Source organism: Temnothorax americanus, unplaced genomic scaffold (assembly GCF_048541705.1).
Source record: "Temnothorax americanus isolate GAGA-0224 unplaced genomic scaffold, ASM4854170v1 Scaffold37, whole genome shotgun sequence".
Lineage (NCBI taxonomy): Eukaryota > Metazoa > Arthropoda > Insecta > Hymenoptera > Formicidae > Temnothorax > Temnothorax americanus.
This window is the reverse complement of record NW_027509515.1, coordinates 190,934-217,546: the sequence shown is the minus strand read 5'-3', so window position 1 is coordinate 217,546 and position 26,613 is coordinate 190,934. Positions and strand designations below refer to the sequence as shown.

General features: G+C 34.0%; 5 protein-coding genes across 8 annotated transcripts in view; 4 read left to right on the top strand and 1 right to left on the bottom strand.

The window, feature by feature from the left end:
* The first annotated feature begins 1,441 nt into the window (after window positions 1-1,441).
* Window positions 1,442-19,797, top strand: LOC143901971 (fatty acyl-CoA reductase wat-like). Its single transcript, XM_077414642.1, has 11 exons — window positions 1,442-1,628; window positions 3,483-3,621; window positions 3,697-3,819; window positions 4,022-4,147; window positions 4,266-4,411; window positions 4,488-4,597; window positions 4,835-5,030; window positions 5,968-6,207; window positions 6,333-6,590; window positions 6,673-6,755; window positions 19,660-19,797. Exons 1-11 carry the CDS (start codon window positions 1,561-1,563, stop codon window positions 19,722-19,724), a joined length of 1,554 nt encoding a protein of 517 aa, XP_077270768.1. The 5' UTR covers window positions 1,442-1,560; the 3' UTR covers window positions 19,725-19,797.
* Window positions 6,762-19,615, top strand: LOC143901978 (uncharacterized). Of its 2 annotated transcripts, XM_077414652.1 has the most exons (5): window positions 6,765-8,309; window positions 9,260-9,398; window positions 9,488-9,705; window positions 10,432-10,682; window positions 19,310-19,547. In XM_077414652.1, exons 2-5 carry the CDS (start codon window positions 9,263-9,265, stop codon window positions 19,311-19,313), a joined length of 609 nt encoding a protein of 202 aa, XP_077270778.1. In that variant the 5' UTR covers window positions 6,765-8,309; window positions 9,260-9,262; the 3' UTR covers window positions 19,314-19,547. The 2 variants fall into 2 exon arrangements, with proteins under 2 accessions (XP_077270776.1, XP_077270778.1); XM_077414650.1 differs by lacking the exon at window positions 10,432-10,682 and having other exon boundaries at window positions 6,762-8,309; window positions 19,310-19,615.
* LOC143902014 (uncharacterized) lies at window positions 10,764-12,593 on the top strand (the record flags this gene model as incomplete). The annotated part of the gene is made up of 1 exon (XM_077414692.1): window positions 10,764-12,593. A coding segment is annotated over one exon (855 nt), but the record flags the coding sequence as incomplete, so codon positions are not given.
* LOC143901977 (uncharacterized) lies at window positions 13,379-15,604 on the top strand. Its single transcript, XM_077414649.1, has 5 exons — window positions 13,379-13,592; window positions 14,023-14,137; window positions 14,314-14,453; window positions 14,634-15,025; window positions 15,304-15,604. The coding sequence occupies exons 1-5, from the start codon at window positions 13,493-13,495 to the stop codon at window positions 15,433-15,435; spliced, it is 879 nt and encodes a 292-aa protein (XP_077270775.1). The 5' UTR covers window positions 13,379-13,492; the 3' UTR covers window positions 15,436-15,604.
* A 3,767-nt stretch (window positions 19,798-23,564) lies between the features above and the next one.
* The window catches only part of LOC143901969 (putative fatty acyl-CoA reductase CG5065), a 40,005-nt gene continuing 36,956 nt past the window's right edge, over window positions 23,565-26,613 (bottom strand). For all 3 annotated transcript variants that reach the window (XM_077414639.1, XM_077414640.1, XM_077414638.1), the window contains one exon: window positions 23,565-26,588. In XM_077414639.1, coding sequence (XP_077270765.1) covers window positions 26,510-26,588 — 79 coding nt within the window. In that variant the 3' untranslated portion in view covers window positions 23,565-26,509. The remainder of the gene's footprint in view (window positions 26,589-26,613) is intronic.

The window sequence follows — 26,613 nt, the reverse complement described above, 5'->3', positions numbered from 1 at the left end:
TTTAAATTAAATTTAAATGTCTAATTTTTGAGTTTCTGTGTCAATATACTACTATACTAAATTAAAAATTTTGAAACTTTTTTCCTTAGGCAGATCTAAATTCGTAAAAAAACCGCAAAAAATAAATAATAATCTATACTTTTACACAGTTCTAATTGAATAAAACAATTTTTAGTTATTAAGCAGATAACCAGTCTAGTATTTATTTTTGAGTTCTAGAAGCTACTATTATATACACGAATCATGCGATTGATTTGTCGCGTTTACAACAAAACCTTTTTTGTTAAAGCTGAACTGTCTTCTTACATACTATGATTGATATTAATAATTCATATTTACGTCAATTATTCTCGTATACCTATTACGTTTTTAATTGGATAACATTGTGTATTATTGCTTATTGCTAATTGTTCTGATTTCTGCAAATTTTGAGATATCAAGCTAATTTTTTTTATGGATAGAATATTATTATATTGAATTTGGTGAGAATCGGTGATTACCGATTTTATTCCTTGGTTTTTTAATTGAAAAACCGAGGTTCTGTGTATATCGCGAGCGAGCAATCTCAAAATTCCCGAAAAAACGCCTGGGTAAACCAAGGGATGTTGTCGCTGATCGGTAAGTGAAATATCGGAAAAGCGGAAATGACTCAATAGTGTGAAACTCGAGTAGAAAAAGACCGGTTACGACATGTTTAATCCACGAAAACATTTATGCGGTCCAATTTAAAATTAGAGGCATTTAGTTATGATTCAAATTACGAATATCAATTTTATCCGAGTGTAATAATTGGGAAAATGGATGCACTACGTGATCATTGTCAAGTAAAAAGGTTTAAAACTTAAGCACTTAGAATGTGTTATTCATGCAAAAAAGTTAAACTACCGTCTTTAAATCAACCACCCGACACACTCCTTATATTTGTCCACAATAAGGATATTGAAACACAAACGAAGTCGTTTCAAGAAAAACGACTCCCGGGCGGAGCCCGGGTAACCAGCTAGTTCATTTATATATATATATATATATATATATATATATATATTTGTATAAAAATCCTTGAAAACTGTGATTTTCAAATAAACCGGGCTAACAGCCGGATAATTAACTTCTAACAATAGCATACGTGACGTAAACTATAGATTTTCAGCACTGAAAGTGAATATGGAAACATAACTATATGGTGAAAAGAGTCGGGATTCAAGCTTCACACGAGATAACATCTGACAGGAAGTAACGCGCGTAATACATCGAGATAATCAATTAGCATCGCGGAAAACAGGCAATAATGAATTCGATTATTGACTTAATGCGGCCGTTTTATATAAGAGTGGAGATGGAAGAAAAGAACAAGTGTAAAAACATCATACGAAGCGAAAAAACTTGATCGCAATAATTAATCAAATTTCCCGTAACTATATAGGACAAGCTTCCTTTTATAACAGTCAATCTTCGAAGCAACGTCGAGTCAAACGGACATTCGATCTAGAAGATTAGAAAATTGAGTGGTTATTTGCCTTAATTTTTATATTAATTTCGCAGATAAACAGTGAATAAAACATGGGAATTGAAGTACGCAGAACACCGATACAAAGCTTTTACGCCGGACTGGCAATATTTATAACAGGTATTTATTACAGAAGTGCAATGTATGCAATAAAGTAAAAGAATATTTTTAAGATAATTAAAAGGCTATTAACGTCTGAAATATTCTTAAAACGTCTTTGAAGCTAGTATTTGCATGGCTATTATTTGTTCTTCCTCGGAATAACAAAAGGATATCCTAGGATTAAAATGTCCACAAAATTTAAATTATACATTTATTTTGAATGTTCCTTGAATTTCTCCAAAAGGCATTTTCAAATAACATTTTGTGCTATCTGGTACATATACAAAGTGTTATGTAATATGCGGACCAGTGCTCGTGGGCAGATAGAGCGGGTAAAATTGATTCGAAAAGTCCTTTACGTTTTGTAAGTTTCTCAATAATAATTAGTAAAAAATTAATTAATAAAAATATCAGGAATCAGGATGCGTCCGTGCAATTCGACGAAAAACTACAGCCCAACGTTCACGTTGTTAGGCGCGTAGCAAGGGATTGGAAGAAACGTTAAGTAAATAATAATGGCTATACAAGAGCGACATTCGTGCATTGTTATTTACAGAGCACTTCTCTTAATATTTCACCACGCGCGTGTAGCAACGTGCGACAGCCTGTATATGTACATACAACATACACGTACATACGGGGTGCGAGAAAAATCTGGAAACGGTCAAATATCTCGAAAACAAAACGTTTCTGAGAAAAATGTTTCGAACCAAAGTTGTAGGGTTTTGAAAGTTCTATTCAATGATCATATCCGTTTGACCTTGAGTGGAGGCGTCAAGGCGAAGTCAAGACCAACTTAATTTTTTTAAATAGAACACCTCATTTTTTATGACACAGTATTAAAGGTGGCAGCGAGACGTTTCCAAAACACTACTTAAAAACCTATTTTCGTTAAGAATTGCCTGAGTTATGAGCTTTAGAATTTACGGTGCCGCCAGCATTAGTATTATCCAGGATGTACCGCGTGGAGGTTGCATGGTCGGACCTTACACCCCTGTGTGTGTGTGTGTGTGTGTGTGTGTGTGTGTGTGTGTGTGTGTAAACGGGTTTTTACTGAATTAATTGTTCAAATTGTCTTCCGTCTGCTGCTTGACAATGACCTAATCGTAGGTCGAATTTATTTAAAACGCTTTGTCTCATTTCTGGTGAGATAAGATTTACTTGGTGTTGTTGCAAAAAAGGTAGCGACGACGATGACGGCGGCGGCGACAACAACGATGACGACGACACGATGCGACACACACACACACACACACACACACACACACACACACAGAGCAGAGAGGGTTTGGAGTCTTGGAGTCATTAAATACTGCGGGAGTGACGAACCGCGGGGTCCTTATCTCTGCTGACACACACACACACACACACACACACACACACGCACACACACACACACACACACACGCACACGCACACGCACACGCACACGCACACGCACACGCACACGCACACGCACACGCACACGCACACGCTCACGCACACGCACACGCACACGCACACGCACACGCACACGCACACGCACACACACACGCACCCACACCCACACACACACACACACACACAACGAAATAGGTTTTTAACGAAAATAGGTTTTTAAGTAGTGTTTTGGAAACGTCTCGCTGCCACCTTTAATACTGTGTCATAAAAAAAAAGGTGTTCCATTTAAAAAAATTAGGTTGGTCTTGACCTCGCCTTGACGCCTCCACTCAAGGTCAAACGGATATGATCATTGAATAGAACTTTTAAAACCCTACAACTTTGGTTCGAAACATTTTTCTCAGAAACGTTTTGTTTTCGAGATATTTGACTGTTTCCAGACTTTTATTGCACCCCGTATGTATGTCACTTTGTTATTCTTAATTCTTATAAGCGGTACTGGTTTTGTTGGAAAAATATTAATTGAGAAACTGTTACGAAGTTGCCCCGATATTTCGACGATATATCTGCTGATACGTTCGAAAAAAGACAAGAGTCCCGAAAGCCGATTAGATGAAATGCTTGAGAAACCTGTGAGTATCTCGGATACAATATCGGAACGTGATATATATTTGTAAATGATCGCTATTTAAATTTGTAATCCATAGCTTTTCGACCGAGTAAAAAATGAAGTACCCAATTTCCGCAAAAAAATCGTACCTATCATAGGCGATCTCGATACAGAAGACTTCGGATTGTCAGAAAATGATAAGAACATACTGATAAATCAGGTAATTAATTCAGATTATTAATATCATAAATTGTCTATACTACTACATTTAATGCAATAAATAATGTATTGCATATATATATTTATAAAAGCATTACATTTTACATATATTTAATTATAATTAATTATCGATGCAATTAGAAATAAATTGTGCACCTTTTTCTAAATATCTTTCCTACTTAAAGCATGTATATTTATTATAGGTATCCATAATTTTTCACGTGGCAGCAAATGTACGGTTCATCGAGAACATCAAAACTTCTACGATAATAAACGTTAATGCTACCGCTACCATCTTAAAACTTGCTAAACACATGCTAAATTTAAAAGTATTGCCTTTTATCTAATATGTGTTCTAGTAATAATAATTGGCAAAATTATTTATATTTTGCATATTTACTAATTTTAAGAGAGAAACATAAATTACGCTTAATGTTTATCTTGCAGTCATTTATTCACGTGTCAACAGCCTATGCGAACTGCCATGTGAAACATATCGAAGAGCGGTTCTACTCATATCCTATTAATCATAAAGACCTTATCACGTTCACACGTAACTTACACGAGAACATAATTGAGAAAAAAATATCTAGGTAATTCTTTGATGCTCAATATAATAAAATAATTCAATGTATATTAATAAAGAAAGATAATCTATCGTTTTGCTAGAATCAGTTCACAATGGCCGAATACATATACATTCACAAAAGCGATTGCGGAAGGACTTCTCAGAGTCGAAAGCGGAAATTTGCCAGTAGGAATATTTCGACCTGCAATAGGTAACAGAATAACTATAAAAACTAACAATTTTTTTTGCTACAGAATTTATTAAATAACATTTATATTTAATTAGTTTCAACTGGTTTGCATAATTATGTGCTATAAAATTCTATAATTGTAAAATAATAATAAACAATTGCGGATGTATGTGTGTGTGTGTGTGTATCGCGTTTAGCTAACAATAAATTTGATTCTCGCGAATTTGCATAACGAGAAATAATTAAAATTTCTTTCAGTTTTATCTAGCGCCGAGGAACCACTTGTCGGATGGATAGATAATATGTATGGGCTACAAGGTGTTACGATCTCTGGGACACTTGGTATCACAAGATTTCTTTCTTGTAATCCCGATGTTAAGGCAAATATCGTGCCCGTCGATTTCACGGTAAATGCTTTGATCGCTAGTGCGTGGAACGTCTATAATCAATTCAGGTATGAGGAGATATTTAACCAACATCTAACTTACATAAAATTTTACTTCTATTATTTTTTGGAACATCAGATTAGAATAAGGGACGAGTACGATTTCCGAGGCGCCCAGATTTGACTGTGGTTTCTGGTAGTATTTTTTACGCTGAACAAAAAATTATATAGGTATACCTAATATACAATAATATACAATAATATACTTTGTTTCGCCTTATAGGCAAAGAGTTTATGTGTTAGAAAGTATAAATATAAAATACGATAATATAAAATATCTAATAATTAAAAAAATTAAAGATTTATATTATATTTATTTTAAGCTTTAATGCTGCATATCTCAAAAACTAGAACAGTTAGCCCTATAAGACCTATATAATTTTTTGTTCAGCGTAAGAAATACTACCAGAAACTACCGTCAAGTCTGAGCGCCTCGGAAATCGTACTATCCCCGATTAGAACATCAGTTAATGGCATGATAATGGTGTAACTATATAAATTGTTTAAATTATCTTTTAAACATAATTTTTAATGATCTATTATACATATATATATATTATTTCTTAATGCTTGTTATACAAACTAACATTATGAAGATATAACAATTATCTAAATATGAAAAGTACCATATCAAAATAACAAAAAAATTACTATTCAGTTGCTATTATCATTTACCCCAATATCAGAAAAATATTCTATAATAAAATTATTCCAAAATACTATATATATATATATATATATATATATATATATAGTTTGTGGGGGGAGGAAGCATATTTTTAAATAGCATAATACACTCGGGCGAATATGTGTATTTAAATATATTAGCTTACAATATTAGGTATTACCGTAATCACAGAACATTAGCATATGATTATAAATGACTCTGATATGTAAAGAAGTATAATGTACAACATAATTATGTTTAAATAAATTTATCTTGTAGGAGAGGCAAGAATACATTAATTTATAATTTTGCGTCACCAGTCGATGGACCGACTTGGAATGAATACCGTAATGCATTTGTCGACATAAATAAGGCGTACCCCATGTATAATGCCATATATTTTCCTTTTATGATTCTCGTGCAACATAAAATTCTATATAGAATTTGCGTTTGGCTCGGACATTTTTTCCCAGCTTTAATTATAGATGCTATAAGCATCTGTACAAATCGTAGCCCAAGGTATCATCACGTAAATTTAAATGTCGTTTCTTTTACTTGAAGCATATATTACATAGTTTGTATCGAAACTAAATAAAATTTTATCTATAATATGAAAAATTATAATGGTTTTATATGCATTTCAGAATGTGGAAGTTATGTAAGAAGATCGACAAATTTTCCAGCTTGACTCAACCGTTTCGCACAAATGAATGGAGTTTTTCAACTGACAATGTTCAAGAGATGTGGAGTCATCTGAGTAGTGAAGATCAGAAGATATTTCAATTCAGTATGGTCGGATTTGACTGGAAGAAATATTTATTTGATCATTATATGGGCATACGTCTCTATGTTTTAAATGAAGATAACAGTACTTTAGAAATTAGTCGTATCAAGTATAAGAGGTAACAGATCTTTTTTTAATTTTTGATTAATTTTGTTAGCTTAAGTTAATTTTTATTAATAAAAAAAATTCTTTAATTTTAGATTTTATTGGATACACCAAATACTCAAAATTGTTTTTGCCTTTGCCGTTCTTTGGATTGTCTGGCTCGTATTTACAATTATGTGTACATAATTTTTACATGTTTGTTTTATATGTATTGCTTCCTCATAGAGGAAGCTTTGTAATGGTGAAAAAATTTTTTTTCGAGATTTTGATGGAAATAGGTTTAGAATGTTCTAAAATGTCGAAAAATCATACTAGTAAAAAATGTCCGGAAGTATGTATGTATGTGTGTGTGTGTGTACGGATTTTTGTACACACATCTACTTCTACAATTTTTTAGATACCAGTTTGAATTTTTGCACACAAATAGAGTATCATAGAAAGTATGTCCTCCTCAAATTTTATTGAAATCGGTCTACCGGTATAGATTTTATGCAGATTTTCCTTTTTTTGAAAAATGTGTTTTACGCTGCCGCTTTCTCAATATTTGAGATAGCGATTTATTTTTAATTTTATTATATTTTCCAGTCTTTTCTACCCCTATTTCATATATAATTGGTTAAAATTTGATTGATCAGATCTCGTATTACACACATTTGAAATTTCGAAGAATTCGTACATACATAGAAGCTTTATAAAACTTGATCTGATCAATCAAATTTTAACCAATTATATATGAAATAGGGGTAGAAAAGACTGGAAAATATAATAAAATTAAAAATAAATCGCTATCTCAAATATTGAGAAAGCGGCAGCGTAAAACACATTTTTCAAAAAATTTGCTAACAAAGCTTCCTCTATGAGGAAGCCAAAACAAATAAATACCGATAATTATACCTCGAATAAAATAAAAACTTGCACACTTAGGAACTATGAGGAAGCAATGTGCAAGTTTCTACTTGCACAATTAAAAACTACGAGGAAACAATGTGCAAGTTTCTACTTGTGTTTCATATGTATTAGTTTTCTTTATATTGAACACACCTACTTTAAAGAATTTTTTTCTAATGTTGCATGTATATCTTGCAAATATATGTATAACTCAAAGTAACTTTTATACAGATTTAGTTATTGTCAATTGTTTGCTAAAAAGTTGTTAACAGATAAATAAAGAATTTTTTAGACCGTCATGTTATACAATCAAATTAGAATAAAATGTCATTTACGGTCAGAGCTTGTCGGATCTTAGTAGCCTAATATTATTTCTCTGTGTGTATAATCTACGCATATTTTCCAACCTTAATAAAATCTCAAGATATATTCATATTATGAGAAGCTGGGCTTTGAACGAGCGACGTGCTCCCGCCCTTCTAGAGGGCAGCTCCCGAGTGGCGCGAGCCTCGGGGCGCCACGCTTACGTGCGGTCGTTGTGTGACAACAGAAGTGCTCGTGGTGTCGTAGCATTCAGACGTGTCGTAGCATTCAGACGTGTACAAAGAGCAAATATATTATATAGAGCATTAGAGAAATACTTGTGTTTTCCTGTCCACCTCGCCACGCATACAGTCGACATTATCAAATAGCCTACAGGTTATGGGCCCAGGGCACGATTCCCCTGCGTGAAGAATGAAGCACGAAAACATCAAAAGTCGAACGTGTAACGTGAAGTGTGTGAGACACCGGCGAAGGGCATCGAGAAGACGAAAAGCATTTAGAAGAATCTAGAAGATTAGAGGTTAAGTAAATAATATTCCTCGTTGCTGACGAGCAAAACGAGAGAATTTTCAGCATATAAGAACGTTCGTTCGATAAATGCTGTTAGAAGGAGATAGATGTTTTTGCCTTCTTCTTGAGAGATAGAAATAGAAGCAACAGTGACAATAAGAGAATTAGAGATAGATGTATAAAGAGATAGATGTGTGAGATATAAAGAGATAGATGTATAAAGAGATAGATGTGTAAGAGAATTAGAGATATATGTATAAAGAGATAGATGTGTGAGAATTAGAGATATATGTGTAAGATAGAAAGAGATAGATATATGCCGCTTGGTAACAAGCTGGCGGGAAAAGCGATGTGCCTGTGCAAGTCCGATCGTGAACGGCGAGAGTCATTTTTTTGGCGCGCGAAAGTCCGATCGTGAAAAGTGAGTGACTATTTTGGCGCGAGGGACGCGTTGCCGGGCACGCGCTGACGCATGATCGATTGGAAAACATAGCATCGATGCGACGCCATAACACACACACATATATATATATATATATATATATACAGGCATGTGTATGGAATAAATTTTCAAAATCGACATGTATCGGGTCGGTAATTGAGCATGACTAGCTGTGCGGTGTAGCTTGATTACTGTACAGGGAGGCCGCGTAAATTTGTATGGGCCCCGTGCGCGTGCGTGATCAACCCGAGCTCCCATAGATCTTTTCAGCAGTGCTGGAGATCGCAACGGACAGTGGTGTGCGCGTGCGGATAGCCCTGCAGAGGCGCGTGGTTTTCTCGCTTTGGGGTTATTGTGAATTGCAGTGCGTTCTATATAGCCTCATAAGCATTAAATTTTTATCGCTGAAAGAGATCTAGTGATAGAAATTGTAAATTATTATCGGTCAATATGAATGTTGGTTTATCTTGTCAAAAGAGGAATGCCAATGTTCAATTGATATTTAAATCCCGATTTAGAGGATGGAAGAAGATAAGACGAAAAATCTTCCGATGGAAGAAAACAAAGATTCACTGGTTGACTACGATAGTGACAGCAGCGTGGTCACAGAGATAGAGAAAGAAAGAGGTAGCAATAAAACGATGAGTAAAGATGAAGGTAAGAGAGTATTTTTTTTTAAATAAAACAATCAAAAAGGATAATACACTTGTGTATTCAGAGATAGAGTAATTTAAATTTTTGTTTAGAAGAAAAAGAGAACAAGAAGAAGACTGAAGCAAAGGGTGCAATCCCGAAACGCGGCAAACCCAAAATAATAGAAAACATAGATGTAAATAGAGAATGGGCTGAAAATCGTCCTGTACTACCGATAGGGACAAAGATACTTTACAAGAAACAGGAAAATATGGTAGAAGTCGCCCACGTAAATTTAGAGAAAGAGAAACTAAAGATTAGACGTTTAGAGGTAAATAAACAGAATACGCAAAGTAAAGTAGAAAACGGTATACAAACGGTTAAAGAATCAGAAGTAGAGCCTAAAAAGAAAAAGTTAGATGAAACAGTCTGTTCAGTCAAGAAAAATAGAAGTTTAGAGACAATTAAGAGTGCTTTAGAGGTAGAATTAAACAGTCAAAGGTTGCATATTAGAAGAGAATATAAGCTGACGCAAAAATCCAACTTTGATCTTTGGATGGATTATTTAAAATCCGAATTGATGAATAACGAGTTATTAGATGTAATAGATTCAAACATTGATAGTCCAGAAAATCTTTCCGAATTAAAAGTTGCTAAGAGAAAAAGTCTAGTTAGAGATATAATAATCAATCATTTAGATGAAAATTATCATAAAAGGATTTTACATAAGAAAGATCCAAAAGAAATTTTGAAGAAATTAAGAGGTTATAAAAAGAGTGAAGTAAACGTTACTCATACATCGGTACGAACTAAACTCTATCAAATTAAAATGAGAAAAGACGAAAAAGTAAGTGATTTTTGCGAACGCTTTGATTCAATAATTAGAGAATATGAATCAAGCGAAGATGCGGTACCTCTCACAAAACAAGAAATAAGATCTGCATTGTATCAAGCTGTGTCAATTAATGTGCCGGAACTGAGAAATGTAGATTTAATTAGAAGACAAACTAATCTTAAAGAAATGAATGTAGATGAAATAAAATCTTTCATGATGCAGTTAGAGGCAGAGACTAAGAGTGAAGTTAGAGAGAAGCTAGAGAAACCAGAAGTTAGAGTGCAGAGGGCTACCGCAGAAGAGCACAAAGAAGTAAAGTGCTACCGATGCAACAAATTGGGTCACATGGCGAAGGACTGCCCACTAGCGGGATCAGAGGCCTGGTTCTGTTATTACTGCCAGGAGATTAGAGGACACAAGGGTGATAGCTGTCCTAATGCCGGAGCCCAGACGAACAGTTTTAGAGGAAAAAGGTATACAAATAAAACCGTTAATAAAAATATAAAGAAAAAGGGTAGATTTGCGCAAAGAGGAACAAAAAGAGTAGATAATAAAAGGAAGTATCCGAAAATTTACTATCTTTAAGAAAGCTGGCTGATGCAGGGTTCAGTATTTATTTAGATGATAAAGTATTTAAAGTTTACAATAAACTAACAAATAAAATTGTTTTCGAAGGAATTTATGAGAAACCAAATTGGATTATGCAATTTGAGGTTAAAAACAATAATATAGAGGACAATGAAAGTGTAGAATGTGCTGTGTATAGATGTAGAGCAGAAATTGTTCCACATTGTGAGTCTCCTGAACAATCGCAAGCAAACATTCAGACCAGTGAATTATCAATTTCGGAGGGAGAATTAGACGAAAGAGACAATGTTGGCTCTGCGATTGGGAGGGAGAATGAAGGAGAGCTCACAAATGTGAACGAAAATATAGAACACAATAATGCTGAACTCGATCAAGTCATTAAGTTAGAAGATATACAAACATTAGAGAATATAGAAGAAATGTGTGAAAGCTCAGTAATTGAAAAAGTAAAGAAATTAGAGAAAATAAATGAGGCGATGTTATGGCATGTTAGATTAGGTCATGCGTCGTTAAACTATTTAAGACAGTTACAAAAAGTAAAAAAGAGATTAGAGACAGTTAAGTTTGATAACTCCATATTAGAGTGTGAAGTCTGTATAATGGCAAAGATGGCAAAATTGCCGTTTAAAGAAAACAGAAATAGAGCACAGAGACCACTACAAGTGATACATACGGATATCATGGGTCCATTAAAACATACATCTTATCCAGGACGAAAGAGGTTTATAATAACCTTTATAGAAGATTATTCTAGATTGGCGAAAGCATACTCACTAAAGACAAAAGAGGTTTATAATAACCTTTATAGACGATTATTCTAGATTGGCGAAAGCATACTCACTAAAGACGAAAGAGGTTTATAATAACCTTTATAGACGATTATTCTAGATTGGCGAAAGCATACTCACTAAAGACGAAAGAGGTTTATAATAACCTTTATAGACGATTATTCTAGATTGGCGAAAGCATACTCACTAAAGACGAAAGAGGTTTATAATAACCTTTATAGAAGATTATTCTAGATTGGCGAAAGCATACTCACTAAAGACGAAAGAGGTTTATAATAACCTTTATAGACGATTATTCTAGATTGGCGAAAGCATACTCACTAAAGACGAAAGAGGTTTATAATAACCTTTATAGACGATTATTCTAGATTGGCGAAAGCATACTCACTAAAGACGAAAGACGAGTCTGGAGAGGTTTTAGAGAAATACCTCATGCAAGGAGTTCACGGGAGGTGCGTTTAGAGAAGTACTGGATACAGAAAAGATAGAAGCCATTTACGCGTCACCGTATACTCCAGAGCATAACGGAGTTGCAGAAAGGTTCAACAGAACGATGCAAGAGAAAATAAGAACATATATGTTCGACTCGGGATTACCAAAGAGTATGTGGGAGTTGGCAGTTGACGCTGCTGTGCATGCGTACAACAGATCTCCACATAAGACTATAGAGTATGAGATCCCCTTGAAGAAGTTCTCATCAGAAATAAGTTGTCATTTCGAGCAAATAAAGAGATTTGGATGCATTGGATATGCAAGAGTACCAAAGCCTACGTCGAAATTTGACAAGAGAGCTATTAGAGGTGTGTTGGTAGGATATACTGACACTGGATATATACTCTGGCATCCAAGCACAAGAAAATTTATAGAGTCCCGACACATTAGATTTAATGAAAAGATAACATAAAAATGTATATCAAAACAGTCAAATAGAAGAAGAAAAAGACTTAGATAAAAATTGGATGAAAGAATTTGTAGAGGATGAGGAAAAGGGAGAACAAAAACTAGAGATTCCTGAGAAAAGGAAAAGAGGTAGACCGAGAAAACAAACAACACAACTAGACGAACAGAAGCAGAAGGACGCACGAAAAGAAAGTGAAGCTCCAATGACTAGAAGTAAAACTAAAAGAAAACTAGAAGATAATGGAGACACTCATGTGCGGAGAAAAATAGAAGATGTTAGCTTTGCTAATTATATTAATGTGAAAAATATTTAACGGAATATAGAGAATGAAGATGAATTACATCAATGCCTTATGGCATCGTTAAACAGAGAGCCTGTTACTTATGAAGAAGCTATATCAAGTAACGAAAGAGAGAATTGGAAAATTGCCGTCAAAGAAGAACTTGAATCTATGTATGCTAATCAAGTGTGGGAACTTGTCGATAGACCATTAGAGAAATTAGATGGAAGACGACCTAATATAATAGATTCAAGATGGATATTTAAAAGGAAATTAGAAGCAGATGGATCAACCAGATATAAAGCGAGACTGGTGATAAGAGGATGTAAAGACAAAAATGTGTATGATCTAAAAGAGACATATGCACCGGTTTCAAGACTGTCACTGGTTAGATCTATATTAGCAATAATAAATAAATATAACTTATACGCTAGTCAGCTAGATGTTAAGACTGCGTTTTTAAATGGAATTCTAGAAGAAAAAGATGAAATATATATGGAAATTTCAGAGGGAGTAAAACTGGATGAAAACACCAAGAAGACTAATAGCGTTTTTTCTTGGAACGCACTGAGGGCGTACTTGGTGTAGCCTTGCACTGTACCAGTTTAGTGTAAGCGCTGCACTGCACTCAAGTGGTGTACACACACTTCATGCTGTCGTGTTTATTTCAGACCACGGACTTGCGGCAATTTTAAGTTGCATTCAGGATCTTTATTCGGTAAAATAATGTCGGACAAAATGTTTGTTTACTTTAAAGTTAATAAAGATTGTGATGTTGAGATGGAATACGTAGCTGATCAGAAAGAGGAGTATGATCGGATTTTAAGTAAGTAAAATATGCGTGTATATTGGAGGTTATTTTTTATTTTATTACATACATTAACATTAAAACATTACTACAGGGTCCGGCAATTGATATGATTCGCTATGTAAAACGCTATAACTTTTTTATTGTTGAATAGATTTTATTTTATTTGGTCTTAATAATTTCAATATATCCTCCTTTGGCCTTTACGGTTAGGCGAAGTCTCTTTGATAAACAATTCACACAATGTTCGTAGGATATTCTGCTAGTCAAGACCGTCCCACTCTGTTTAGTAATGTTCGGTTCTGTTCATCGATAGTGTTGTGTCGATATAATCACAGTAACCGCAATACTCGCCAGACCTGAATCCACTCGACTTCTAGTATAGCACAGTAGATAATTTTATTGTTTGATGTTTATTGATATTTCTTAATATTATTTGTGTTGCTAGATGATAATAACTTTGCAGTCAACAAAATATTGTCTCTTATTAACTCTGGACAAATTAAATGTAAAGGCAAAGTCGTTGAAATTTTAAGAGGAAACGATTTGGACATGCTATATGGGTATGTAACCATGCATACTTTTGTATTGGATTTTTATTGGATATTATTTAATCTTATTAATTTTCAATTTAAATATATTCATACTTAAAATAATACAAATATAATCTCTCATTATTAATATTTTGACAATCCGCTATCGTAGTATCATGTTTTACAAATATGACGAAATGTCATAGGAATCCTGACTGCATTTTCGTTGAGACCGACACCAGCGACTCGGAAAACCAACATCCAAGGGGCATAAACATAAAGATTGATGCTACCAGTCCAATGTCGTCTTGTTCAGGAAGTAGTGAAAATAAAGGTGACAATAAAGGTGACAAACAATTGAACAAATTAAAAAACTACATTAAGAATGAGAAATTAATGATTGAGTAGATATGAGTACAAAATTTTGAAAATGTGATTTATTTCTTTGTAGAATTCGTTTCGAGATTTATATGAAATAATCAGAGTAATAATTGAGCCTATAAAAATAAAATAATACTGATTTCAGATTGGCAAGATGACGAGACCAAATATTTATTGGATCAGGTTTATGCCTACTTACCAGTAATCGGTCCGCAAAAAAAATTTAAAACAAAAAAAGCAATGTGGTTAAAAATTGCAGAAGAAATTTCACAAAAATTCTACAAAGTACGAACATCTATCCAAGTTGAGAACCGGTACAAAACTGTTTTACGGAGAAAAAAGTCTGCAGTTGAAAATAATTCCGGATCAGGTAATTCGAGGCAAGATGTACCCTTCGAGGAAGAATTACACAAAATTGCTTCCACCGATGACAGCATTGAGCCGGAAGTTGTGAGAACTGCTACAGGTGTCAAGAGGTTTAAGAAATCAGACGTTTCTGTAGAAATCAAGAATAGCTCACCAGGAAACAAAAAGACTGTAAGTAAATGTAATACTGATTACCTCTATTACAAAAACTTTCTGTAATATGTACAAATCAAATAGAAATTTTTAAGGATGAGCCTTATTTCAATAAATATTAAAATTGTGTTATGAAATAAATCGTTACGTATAATGAAATATTGCCGTAAAAAATGACTTGGGTTTAAACAATTTAAAAATTTTCAAATTTTTTTGAAATTATTGTTTCTACAAAAACTTTGATTGGTTTTGCTTTCAACTGTCCTGATCTACACTAACTTTTCTATTATTATTAGGTATCTATCGCAGAAAAATTGGAAGAACTACATGAGAAGACAGAAACAGCTCGAGAAAAACGACACCAAGAAAAGATGGCATTGATACGCGAATTGTGGAGTGGAAGGCAGAGAAACCCTGAACGGGAATGACAGACTAAGACAGCAGACATCCATAATGGAAATAATTTATTTTAGTTATTTTTACTTAATTTTTTTAAAGCAAGTCATATTCACGTTCCTAAGTGCTTTACACTTTTTTTATGATCTGCCGGAGGAAACCAAAGATTTTATTAATTATTAAAGAAAGGCATTATTTATTTGATTTATTTATAATTTATATTTGTTTAGTTTGTTAGATTTGTAACAGCACAATGTTTATGTTAAGTAATTCACGTTTGTCAGATTTAGTTGTTCAAAGCAAGCAATGTTAAATAAGATATTCACGTACTTAAGTGCTTCACAATATTTCTTGATCAGCGGGAGGAAAAAAGGTTTTGTTTAGTCATTAAAGAAAATGTTTAGTTTTCTTAGATTTTAGAAGGCACAATGTTAGTGTAAAATTATTGTAAGATTCAGCTTGCTCAAAAGCAACTATGTAAAATTATTGTAAGATTCAGCTTGCTCAAAAGCAACTAATATGTTACTTAACATACTTGATAAAAACTGTGATACTTGCAATGTGTGATACCTATTTTAGAGATATTGGGCACAACAAAAGCAAACAAATGGTTATTACAAAATATATTTTATTACAGGCACTGCATTATTCTGAATCGTTTCAATTCCCCGATATTTTTCAGATCGTCTTCTGTATTATCTTCGTGATAAGCTACGAATGGCTCCTCTTCATTGGGAATGTCATCTTTATCCCATATATCGTTATTGTCTATGCACAGATTGTGCAAAACGCAACAACAGACGATAAATTTCGTGATCTTTTCGACTTTATGCATATCGATCTGCAATAATAGTTGTCGAAACCGTGCTTTTAGTATACCGAAGGCATTTTCAATACGTACGCGAGTTTGACAGTGTTTTTTGTTATATCTATTTTCCATTTCTCCTAAATTCCCATAGTTTTTGAATGGCACAAGTAGCCATTCGCGTATCGGATAAGCGGAATCACCTAAAATGTGATAGTTTTTCCCACATATTTGTGGCAGCTTCTGTTTGACATCGCTTAATTTAAAGACTCTGGCATCGTGAACTTTGCCTGGAACTCCAGTGAACACATCGATGAATTTTCTTTTTGCATCACATATTGCTTGCAATGTTATAGATGTCTTGTCGTGTCGATTAGCATACGTCGATGCGATTTTATGAGCTGGTGTTCTTATATTTATATACGAACCATCGATACAGCCTATAACACCTGGGAATCCCGCAATCTCTTCAAAGGATCTTGCTTCTTCGTCTAAGTCATCTGGAAATTTGATGACTTGTCCCGCAATTTCAGTCAAATATTTCATGACTCTGTTACATTGGTAAAAAACTGTTCTGAGGGAGATTCCAAAAAGCGTCGCGACACACCGCAATGATTCCTTATTACCAGCAAACCACAGGAATACCAGCACATCTTCTTCTGGCGACTGTCTCTCAATTCCTCCATGATTATTTAATGGTGGGCAAGATGATTGTTTATATTTCTCAATTAATTTATAAGCCGTATCCTTGGTCAATCGGAAATGTCTTCAAAACTGAAATTCATAAAGCAAATATATGTAATTAATAGACAGACACATACTTTCTCAGAACAAGTCCAATATATTTCTATTCTCAGCAAATGAAAATGGATTAAAATGGATTGTTTGATCCGAGCCGAATCCAAATTCTGATCTTTTGAATCCATTTCTATCCAATTAAAGTTACTGAATTTTTTTAAATCCATTTTAATCCATGACACGGGATTGAAACGACGTGATTCCTATTCTTTCAATCCAAAAAAGTTACGCGGGCCATGAATCCATTTCAATTCATTACACGGCATTAAAATAAAGTGAATTATTGTATATTCTTTTAATTCAAAACTTCTTGAGAAAACACAGTGATTGTAATTCTTTTAACACAGAAAATATTTTTCTTGTGAATTCAACATTTAAAACACAAAAAATTTATTAAAGCATTCAAACAATATTTTTGCAGTTTTTAATTGATTCAATACATAAATGATAGTGTAATATAGAGTTTATATGGCCATTCATACAAAACTGTTTTTAATTCCGTTCAACCATATATGTAGTGGATCAGAATCTGGATTCAGATAGATAAAAATGGATTTAAAATAACATCTATTACAAATGGAAGAAAATGTTCATTTTCACTATTTCCATATTTTGTCACATTCCATTTATATTTTACCAATTAAATGGAAAATTTTTCAATACTAACCTCATTATCTGAATATTCCCGAACAACAGTGACAAAATTTTTTAATTTCGGGATTTTATTTCTTTCACGCAGAATTGCGAGCTGCAAGAATTCTTCGTCGTCTTCTTCTTCACTCGATGAAAATAATATATCGATACATTTCATTATTGTGCTAAAATCTTCTTCCCGATTGGCTTCCATGTTTATAATTTAAGTCACACTCGCTCCACACCGTCTCTTTGAGACAGTGTAGCAAAATCACACTTCGTGCATAAAACTTGCACTACACCGCAGCCACGGAAACACATTACACCGAATAAGTTCGCTTGCCACCAGCCATGGAAACACGCTACACTGCCTGAGTGTTGCACTAGTGGGCGGTAGTGCAGCCAAGAAAAAACGCTATAAGGTGTGTAGATTGAATAGAGCTTTGTACGGATTGAAGATAAGTCCGAAAAGATGGAATAAGAGATTTTCAGAAGAGGCTAAGAAATTTGGATTAGAGAACGACCTACATGAGCCATGCCTGTTCACGTGGAGGAAAGAAGGCAAAATAGTGATCGTATTACTTTATGTAGATGATATGTTGGTTGCAAGTAATGATCAGAAGAAATTAGAAGAAATCAAAAAGAAGTTGAGTGAAACATTTGAGACGAAGGATCTTGGGGAACCAAAGAACTTTCTGGGAATAACAATAGAGCGAAACAAAGAAGAAAGTTGTATGTATATTCATCAGACGCGATATACTGAGAGCATATTAGAAAAGTTTCATATGAATGAATGCAAGCCTCAGAACACTCCTATGGTCACCAGAAAAGTGAGCAATAAAAACAGAAAATTAGAAGAAAAGAGTATTAGAGAAGAAACTAAAAGAGTACCTTATAGAGAAGCTATAGGAAGCTTAATGTATCTGGCAAATGCTACACGACCTGATATAGCCTTTGCAGTAAACTATTTAGCAAGAAGACAATTAGAGCCCACGGAAGAAGACTGGCAAGTTGTAAAAAGGGTCTTCAGATATCTTAGAGAAACTGCAAATAGAGGATTGATGTTTAGAGGTAAAACAGATGAGTTAGAGTCGCTGACAGACGCTAGTTTTAGAGATTGCATTGATTCTACATCCACTGGAGGATATATAATCAAAATATTTGGAGATGTGATAGCATGGAGAAGTCATAAACAGACATATGTCACACTCTCTACCTGTCAAGCAGAGTATCTAGCAATGAGTGAAGCCTGTCAAGAAGTAATCTCATTAGACAAATCGCTCAGATATGTTGTTGGAAAAACATTCTTGCCTGCAACAATCTGGTGTGATAATAGAGCAGCAGGAAACTGCACTAAGAAGGATGGAAGTCACAAACTTAAAATGTTTGATGATAACTTAGAAAAAAATAAAGAAAAACTTAGAAGAAAGAGAAGAAACTGGAAACAGAAAACATATGGCTGACACTCATGGAGACTTTATTAGGCAGTGTGTTGATCAAGGGAAGGTGAAAGTCGAATGGATTGAGACCAAAGAGAACTTGGCAGACATTATGACAAAACCTTTACCTTTAGAAGCATTTGCATATCTAAGAGACAATATAATGAATTTAGAGTTTGAACAGAATTAGAGATCAATTTTACTCGATAACTGATTTTTGATATGTTACAGATAAAGAAGAAAATTAGACGAACACGGATCGCTCGCACAAAGGGAGGGAGTATGAGAAGCTGGGCTTTGAACGAGCGACGTGCTCCCGCCCTTCTAGAGGGCAGCTCCCGAGTGGCGCGAGCCTCGGGGCGCCACGCTTACGTGCGGTCGTTGTGTGACAACAGAAGTGCTCGTGGTGTCGTAGCATTCAGACGTGTCGTAGCATTCAGACGTGTACAAAGAGCAAATATATTATATAGAGCATTAGAGAAATACTTGTGTTTTCCTGTCCACCTCGCCACGCATACAGTCGACATTATCAAATAGCCTACACATATACTAACAGAATCTTTTTAGTTTTTTGATTTCAGATGATTTAGCTTGGAGTTATCGTGGTCACCACACGACACCTCTGAAAAATCAGAAGTGGCCGTAACTTTCTTAATTTGCAATATTTTTTAACGAAAAAAATTCTGCATGTTGTTCAATATATGTACTTTTGATATCAACTTTTTGTTGTAAGAAAAAATAAATTGACTTTCTTATAAAAAACCCCAAAAATCATGCCTTTCCAACTAGGCATGACCCCTTAATAGTATAATAGTAATAGCATAACCCATCCATATCTAAAAAAGAGATGTAAAATCAATACTCAAATCTATAGAAGTTTATTATTGTCGCTTTTCCGCGACGTCGGTTGATTCTCTCGCTGTGCTTACTTCATTTGCAGCTGTCATCGTATATTTTGGGGCCTTCTCATGCTGACGCTCGACGCTTGATTTAAGCGTCAAAACTGGTCACGTGACCAACTTCATCGGTAAGAAGACGAAATAGCATCAAATATGCGAGCGTCGAAACAAGCAATTGATTGAAACGAGCGTCAAGCGTCAAAGCTGAACACAGTTGAGCTTTTGCCATTTGACGCTGGAATTAAAAAGACTATCACGTGACCTATCACATGATCAAGTTTGACGCCCAAATCCTTATTAAGGTGCCTTTTCATGCTGATGCTCGACGCTCGATTTGGGCGTCAAACTTGATCACGTGATAGGTCACGTGATAGTCTTTTTAATTCCAGCGTCAAATGGCAAAAGCTCAACTGTGTTCAGCTTTGACGCTTGACGCTCGTTTCAATCAATTGCTTGTTTCGACGCTCGCATATTTGATGCTATTTCGCCTTCTTACCGATGAATTTGGTCACGTGACCAGTTTTGACGCCCAAATCAAGCGTCGAGCGTCAGTATAAAAAGGCCCCTTATTACACTAATGACATAACACCAAATTCAAACTGTACCGCGGCAAGATGGAGGTATCTGGCATCAATTTCTCATTGGCTATTAGAAATATATGCGCATGAGCTCACCTGTGTTCTTCCACCATATATAGGAGTATCTATATACTTAAATTTTTGCGCGCAAACAAACATACATCTGCAAGCTCGGCCTTCTAATCCAGAGTGGATCGAGGAGCTCAATTTCCTATAAAAATATTAATAACAAACGCAGATGAGATAACACGGAATAGAAAGATATAAATTGCCGAACGATTGTTGGATGTTTATTATTGGCTATAATAAATTGGCTGCGTTTATAAAATACAACAATGTAATGGAGTGTAATGGAGTGAGCACTCACTAGCCTGGAGCTAATATTTTTTTCTTAGTAATATATATATTTTTTAAATCTGACTTAAGTATTATTTTTAAAATTTTTTAAAATAATTTTTATCTTTACCAAAAACCAAAAAGCAATCTTTATGAAATATTGAAAATTAATGATAAACATTTATTATATAACAAAAAAGTCAAATTGTTGCAAAATAATTTCATGTTGAAATTGAAGTCAATTATGGCAGTGCGTGTGCGTGTGGGTGTTCATGTACGCGCGCGCGCGCGCGTGTGTGTGTGTGTGGAGCTCGCGCACGCGTTTTTACTGTCCGTCAGCATTAGAGGTTTATACAAGATACCAAAAAAATAAAATAAAATAAAGTAATATACAATTATAAAACAAATAATATAATAAATATAAACTATATTGCATTAGAAAACTGATTACATTACTGATTACTTTTGACATAACAGACATATTCTGATACATATGATCATGATCTAACGAGACATATTAGACCTTATCAGACAGAAGAAATCCAGCAACCTTCACGCAGTGTATCTTATAATTAGGTAAAGCTGTAATCCTGGCAGTGACAATAAAAACGTGCGAGCGAGCTCCACACACATACACACACACGCGCGCGTGATCCATCTTTTAAACTCAAAGATAATAAGATAGTAGTAAAAAAAAGCCTCCTTTTATATACAAATGCCATTTGATCATTACAAAAAACTTGCTGCTGAACGAAGCTTTCCTGTCACAAAACTGCATTTTCACAAATTTCACTGTATTTTGAACAATTTTAAGTTTCATATTTGAGTTCAGCAGACCCAAAAATATAAAGATAAATAGATTTCATACATTTCCCTTACAAGCAAATTTTGGTCCTAAATAGGCAACTTTTTCTTTGCACAACTCTTGCTTTTTCTTATTTTTTCCACTTTATTTAAAGAATTGGATTTAGTTTGTGTTGCCTCTTGTCGAAATATATTTTTCTATAACTTTGACGATTTTTTTTAAGGTCTCGAGAAATGCTTAATTACAACTCTTATTATTTTTGGTAATTATGCAGTATAGGGGAGGCACCTCCGATGACCTTGACCTTGACATATGTTGTCAAGGTCACCCTCCTGAGTGACCTTTAGAAGGTTTTAGCCGTCGCTCGTTTTTTATTAAAAAGTTATTAACAAAAAAAAGTTTGGCGACCTCACCGATTTCAATGACCTTGATATATGTTGTCAAGGTCATGACCACGAGTGACCTTCAGAAAGTTTTAGCCGTCGCTCGCTATTCGTTAAAAAGTTATTAACAAAAAAAGTTCGGAAAATATAGCATATATAGGTGCATGTATTCTCTGCTTTAACAAAAAAATTTCAATTTATCAACAATTTACTGCTTTAAATGTTGTGTTTTGGTAAAGCAGCGACTTTCTCGCGAAATAAATTATTCTCTGCTTTAAAGAAAAACGTAATATTAGTCGTTTATGCCTCTCAGTACTTAAAATAACTGCTATATTTTCGAAACTTTTTTTGTTTATAACTTTTTAATAAAAAACGAGCGACGGCTAAAACCTTCTGAAGGGCACTCAGGAGGGTGACCTTGACAACATATGTCAAGGTCAAGGTCATCGGAGGTGCTTCCCCTATACTGCATAATTACCTTATTTTTTTATACTTCGACGATCATTATAGACATTTCATCATTATGTACATTTCAACTTTTATGTTATTTTTTACCAGAGTATATTTGCTTAATTTTAACGATATTTGAAGAATTTTAAAAGATGTGCGTTTAAACTATTGAAATATTCTACAAGAACTATTCATTAAACTATTATTTATTACTAACATACATAAAATTTATGATACACGCCCGAATAAACGAAACAGTCAGATGTTAATTACAAATATGTTTTATGTAATTACAAGTCTTGTACAAGTTTGATACATGATAACAATATACAATATACACATTAAAGTATATAAAACATAGTTTTAGTAGTAGACATTACTTAATAAAAATGTATTCCATTGTCTATGCTTACCTACGATATGTTATTACGCGCAAAGAAAAGTAATTTAGGTACTTACTTGAAAGCTTATACGCTCATCAGGAATTTTCTTATGTATATGCGTTGAATATTTGTCTCAAGAATTAACAAAAATTATTACGTTATATTTATACGATGCCATATTTTGCGAACGAATAAAGTCTTTTTTCAACCAACAATGATTTGTCTACTAACGTAATACGTATTTTTGTTATACGTCAAACAAAAATCAAAGTGTCTACTAACGCAATACATAAACTACATACGAAAGATCGATATTTCTGAAATATCTCGTATGTACATTAATATTCCACATAGAAATCAAACTACAAATATATATATGTGAAATCCAAATGTATTCATATTTATTCGCCATATTGTATATAGATATACATACGATGCATTTATGTCCGCGTATTTTTTTAGAAAATTTGCTTAGTTTCTCGTGCATAAACCAATTTGTCAGCATAATTAGTTGATACGAATTATAACAAAGCTCGTAATAGCTGTATCATAAATGCCTATAATTCTTCGTTCGGTTTCGCACAAAAGGATAAACGATAATCATTTCTCACGTAACATATGAGCATTTAAAAAATATTTCAGTTTTTTTCAGCATTCTTACTACGAACAAATTTATTCGTTCCTGAGGGTAATACGAATATTGGTTTAATACAATTTATTGGTTTAATTATGGCAATTAGAATATCTGATGGATTAGCAAAAATAATTTTTTTTTTTTGATATTGATAATAATTAATAAGGCAATAGTGTAGGTCTTCTCTTTTTTTTTTTTTTATATATCGTTTTAGTATGTTTGATTAAAGTCAGTCTTCGCAAGTAACGATATTATATTTAAGAACTTCGATTATTCGTATTGTACTATGCGTAGTTTAGCTCGCATATGCATATGTAACGTGACACGCTCGATACATTTGGTCTGTGAGCGCTCGGAGATGTGATTTTTATCTTACAATTAATATTTTAACATTATCATATAAGGGTCGGATCGCAACAATTTAAATACAAAACATAGTGATTATTCAGTATAATGAAGAATCTACATTTTTCTGATATATACCATTAAAAATATTTTGCATTTATATGTTTAAAATACACATTACTATGTTTTGATTGATGCAATAACATGGTAACTATTGACAGAAAAGATGTTTCGATGCGGATTTACAAAGAAGCGTTTGCTCAAAGTCCTTGTCTCTAATTCTATCATCTCGAACACGTACTCTGAATATATTGAACAGTTGAAAATCGACACGTATTTTTTTTTATATACGTGTCAATCATACGTTAGGAGGTCGAAACAGCTCTGCAAAGCTAATTTAATATTGCGGAAAGTGTGAAGTTACACATATACGAAGAAAAAAGTCTTAAGGTAGTTGTGTCACAAAACCCATTTTCATAGGAATCTTTTAAAATTTGAACAGCATATTAATGTAAACACGCTCTACACACACGTGCAAGTAGAAAAAGCTTGACTATACCAAAGTTGAAATAATGGAAATCAAACAGCACTTTTTACATGTATCGTAGGACGAAAACGGCTTCCTATATCACGTTTGTAATTGTAGCGATCAAACTACTCATAGGATTTTAATGAAAAACAAAGAGATGACAAAAGAGACTTGTAAAAATATTCTTACAAAAGTACAAGACCCTTATCTATTTAGTTTTGAAGCAATTGTTACACAAAGTAGGGGAGACCGGGGTTCGTTGGCACCGTTTTCACAATTTTGGCATTTGAGTTTTTAAACAACTAATTATCATGATTAAACAGTGCTAATATGATAGAGAGAACCTTTCTCTACATTTTCATGTCCGAAACGATCCTGTATACTGTATAGTTTCTTTGTAATAAGTGAAATACGAATATGCTGCATTGTAGCCAGCTTGCCCCGATAGTGGGGCAAATTGACATATATCATGGTGTAAGTTGGCTACAGGGGCTACAGGTAAGGTTGAAGTCTATGTTAAATTAATGAAAACGTAATAGAAAATAAAAAACATATAGCAGATATGTTCTCGATAAAGATTGTATCTTTTAAAGTTGTTTTGTAATGATCGAGCAAAATGCTGTTGTAGAAAAGCAATTGTAAACTATTTCAGATATAGCTTTCTTCAATATAGTCTGTTCACCCGAGGCCCGAAACACCTCGTGTGAACACACACACACAGGCTCATAAAAATATTAAATATAAAGCCCGGTCTACGTAGGCCACACTGGCCACAGTTCGCAAAACGCAAGACACACGCACAGTCTACATGTCAATCTAACCTCTCTGTGTATAGAGGTTAGATTGACATGTAGACTGTGCGTGTGTCTTCCGTTGATTATATCCGTTGTAATCATCGACCGACAACTACATTCATTAATTATCATTTTACTTACATTTTCTGCTTCTCTTGCTTCTATCAGCATTGTAACGCGAATCACATGTTCGCACACGTCTCACGCGCGCGGCAACAGCAAGGTCAAGCTAAGCGTGCGCCGTGCCGTAATATGAGTCAACATGCCCCATTTCTACATATGTCAACATGCCCCATCCCTACATGATTTTATATTTTAGTCATTTTATTATAATAAATTAATATTGTTACTCAAAATAACATGTCGTATAGTAACAGAAACTTTTCTTTTAACTAATAATACGTTACTTAGATTTACTTCTCAAGCTGAAGAACATTAATACGATATTTTGTAACGCTCAAAAATTTACTTGCCACCTCTTGAATCAGATTTTTTTCTTTTTTTATTGTAATACTTATCTGATTTAAATAAAACTTTGGGGGAAGTACCTATGTCATAAAAGAGATATTTTGTGATAACTTTTTCATGGTATTTTTCGCAATAAATACATAAACGGAACGCAACGCCAACTTGCCTCTTGTGCCAACGAGCCCCGGTCTCCCCTACACAATTTCTCATAGCGGTGGACGCATACGACAGCTAACCTGTAAAAATCTTGCAACACTGCGCATATGAAGATTAGATATATATGTAGTTCAGACAGTGCCGCTAAAGCTTTAAGTCTTTTCTTTAATACTTTTTTTTTCATTAATCTTCCTTTGTAATGTTCAACAGATATTTTCGCTTCTATTTCTTCTATTTATTCAAAATAACCTCGATAGCGTACTAACGCGAGCGTCGCGAGTTAATCTCGATGGTATACTGACATTACTGACGCGAGTGAAAACAGTAAAAACAGTACAAGCTCAGTCAAAAGTTTTACACAGATAAGTAGAGTTTTCCGTACATTATCGTATTGCAGTGTGACCATTATTTTTTACTAATACTGTCGCAATACAACTACCTTAAACAAAAGTTCTATAATATCCGTAGGATCCTGTATCCGAATATTTTTCAAAATACCTCCTCTCTCTCTCGTTAATATTTGATTTAATTAGTATATTAGTACTTGATAAAGATCTTAGTCTTCGAGAGATAAAGCGTGAGTCATGTCTCTTTCTCATGATATTTCCTTTCACGATATTTCTGCGGCGTTTCTCGGATCGCGCGTGTCGCGATTCAGATTCTCGATGGCATCACCGACCGGCGCATTTGATTAATCCTAATAACGCGAATATACTGAGTATTTTGGTAAACTTATGCATCCAGTACAACCTGCAATACAATCGACTTATTTCTT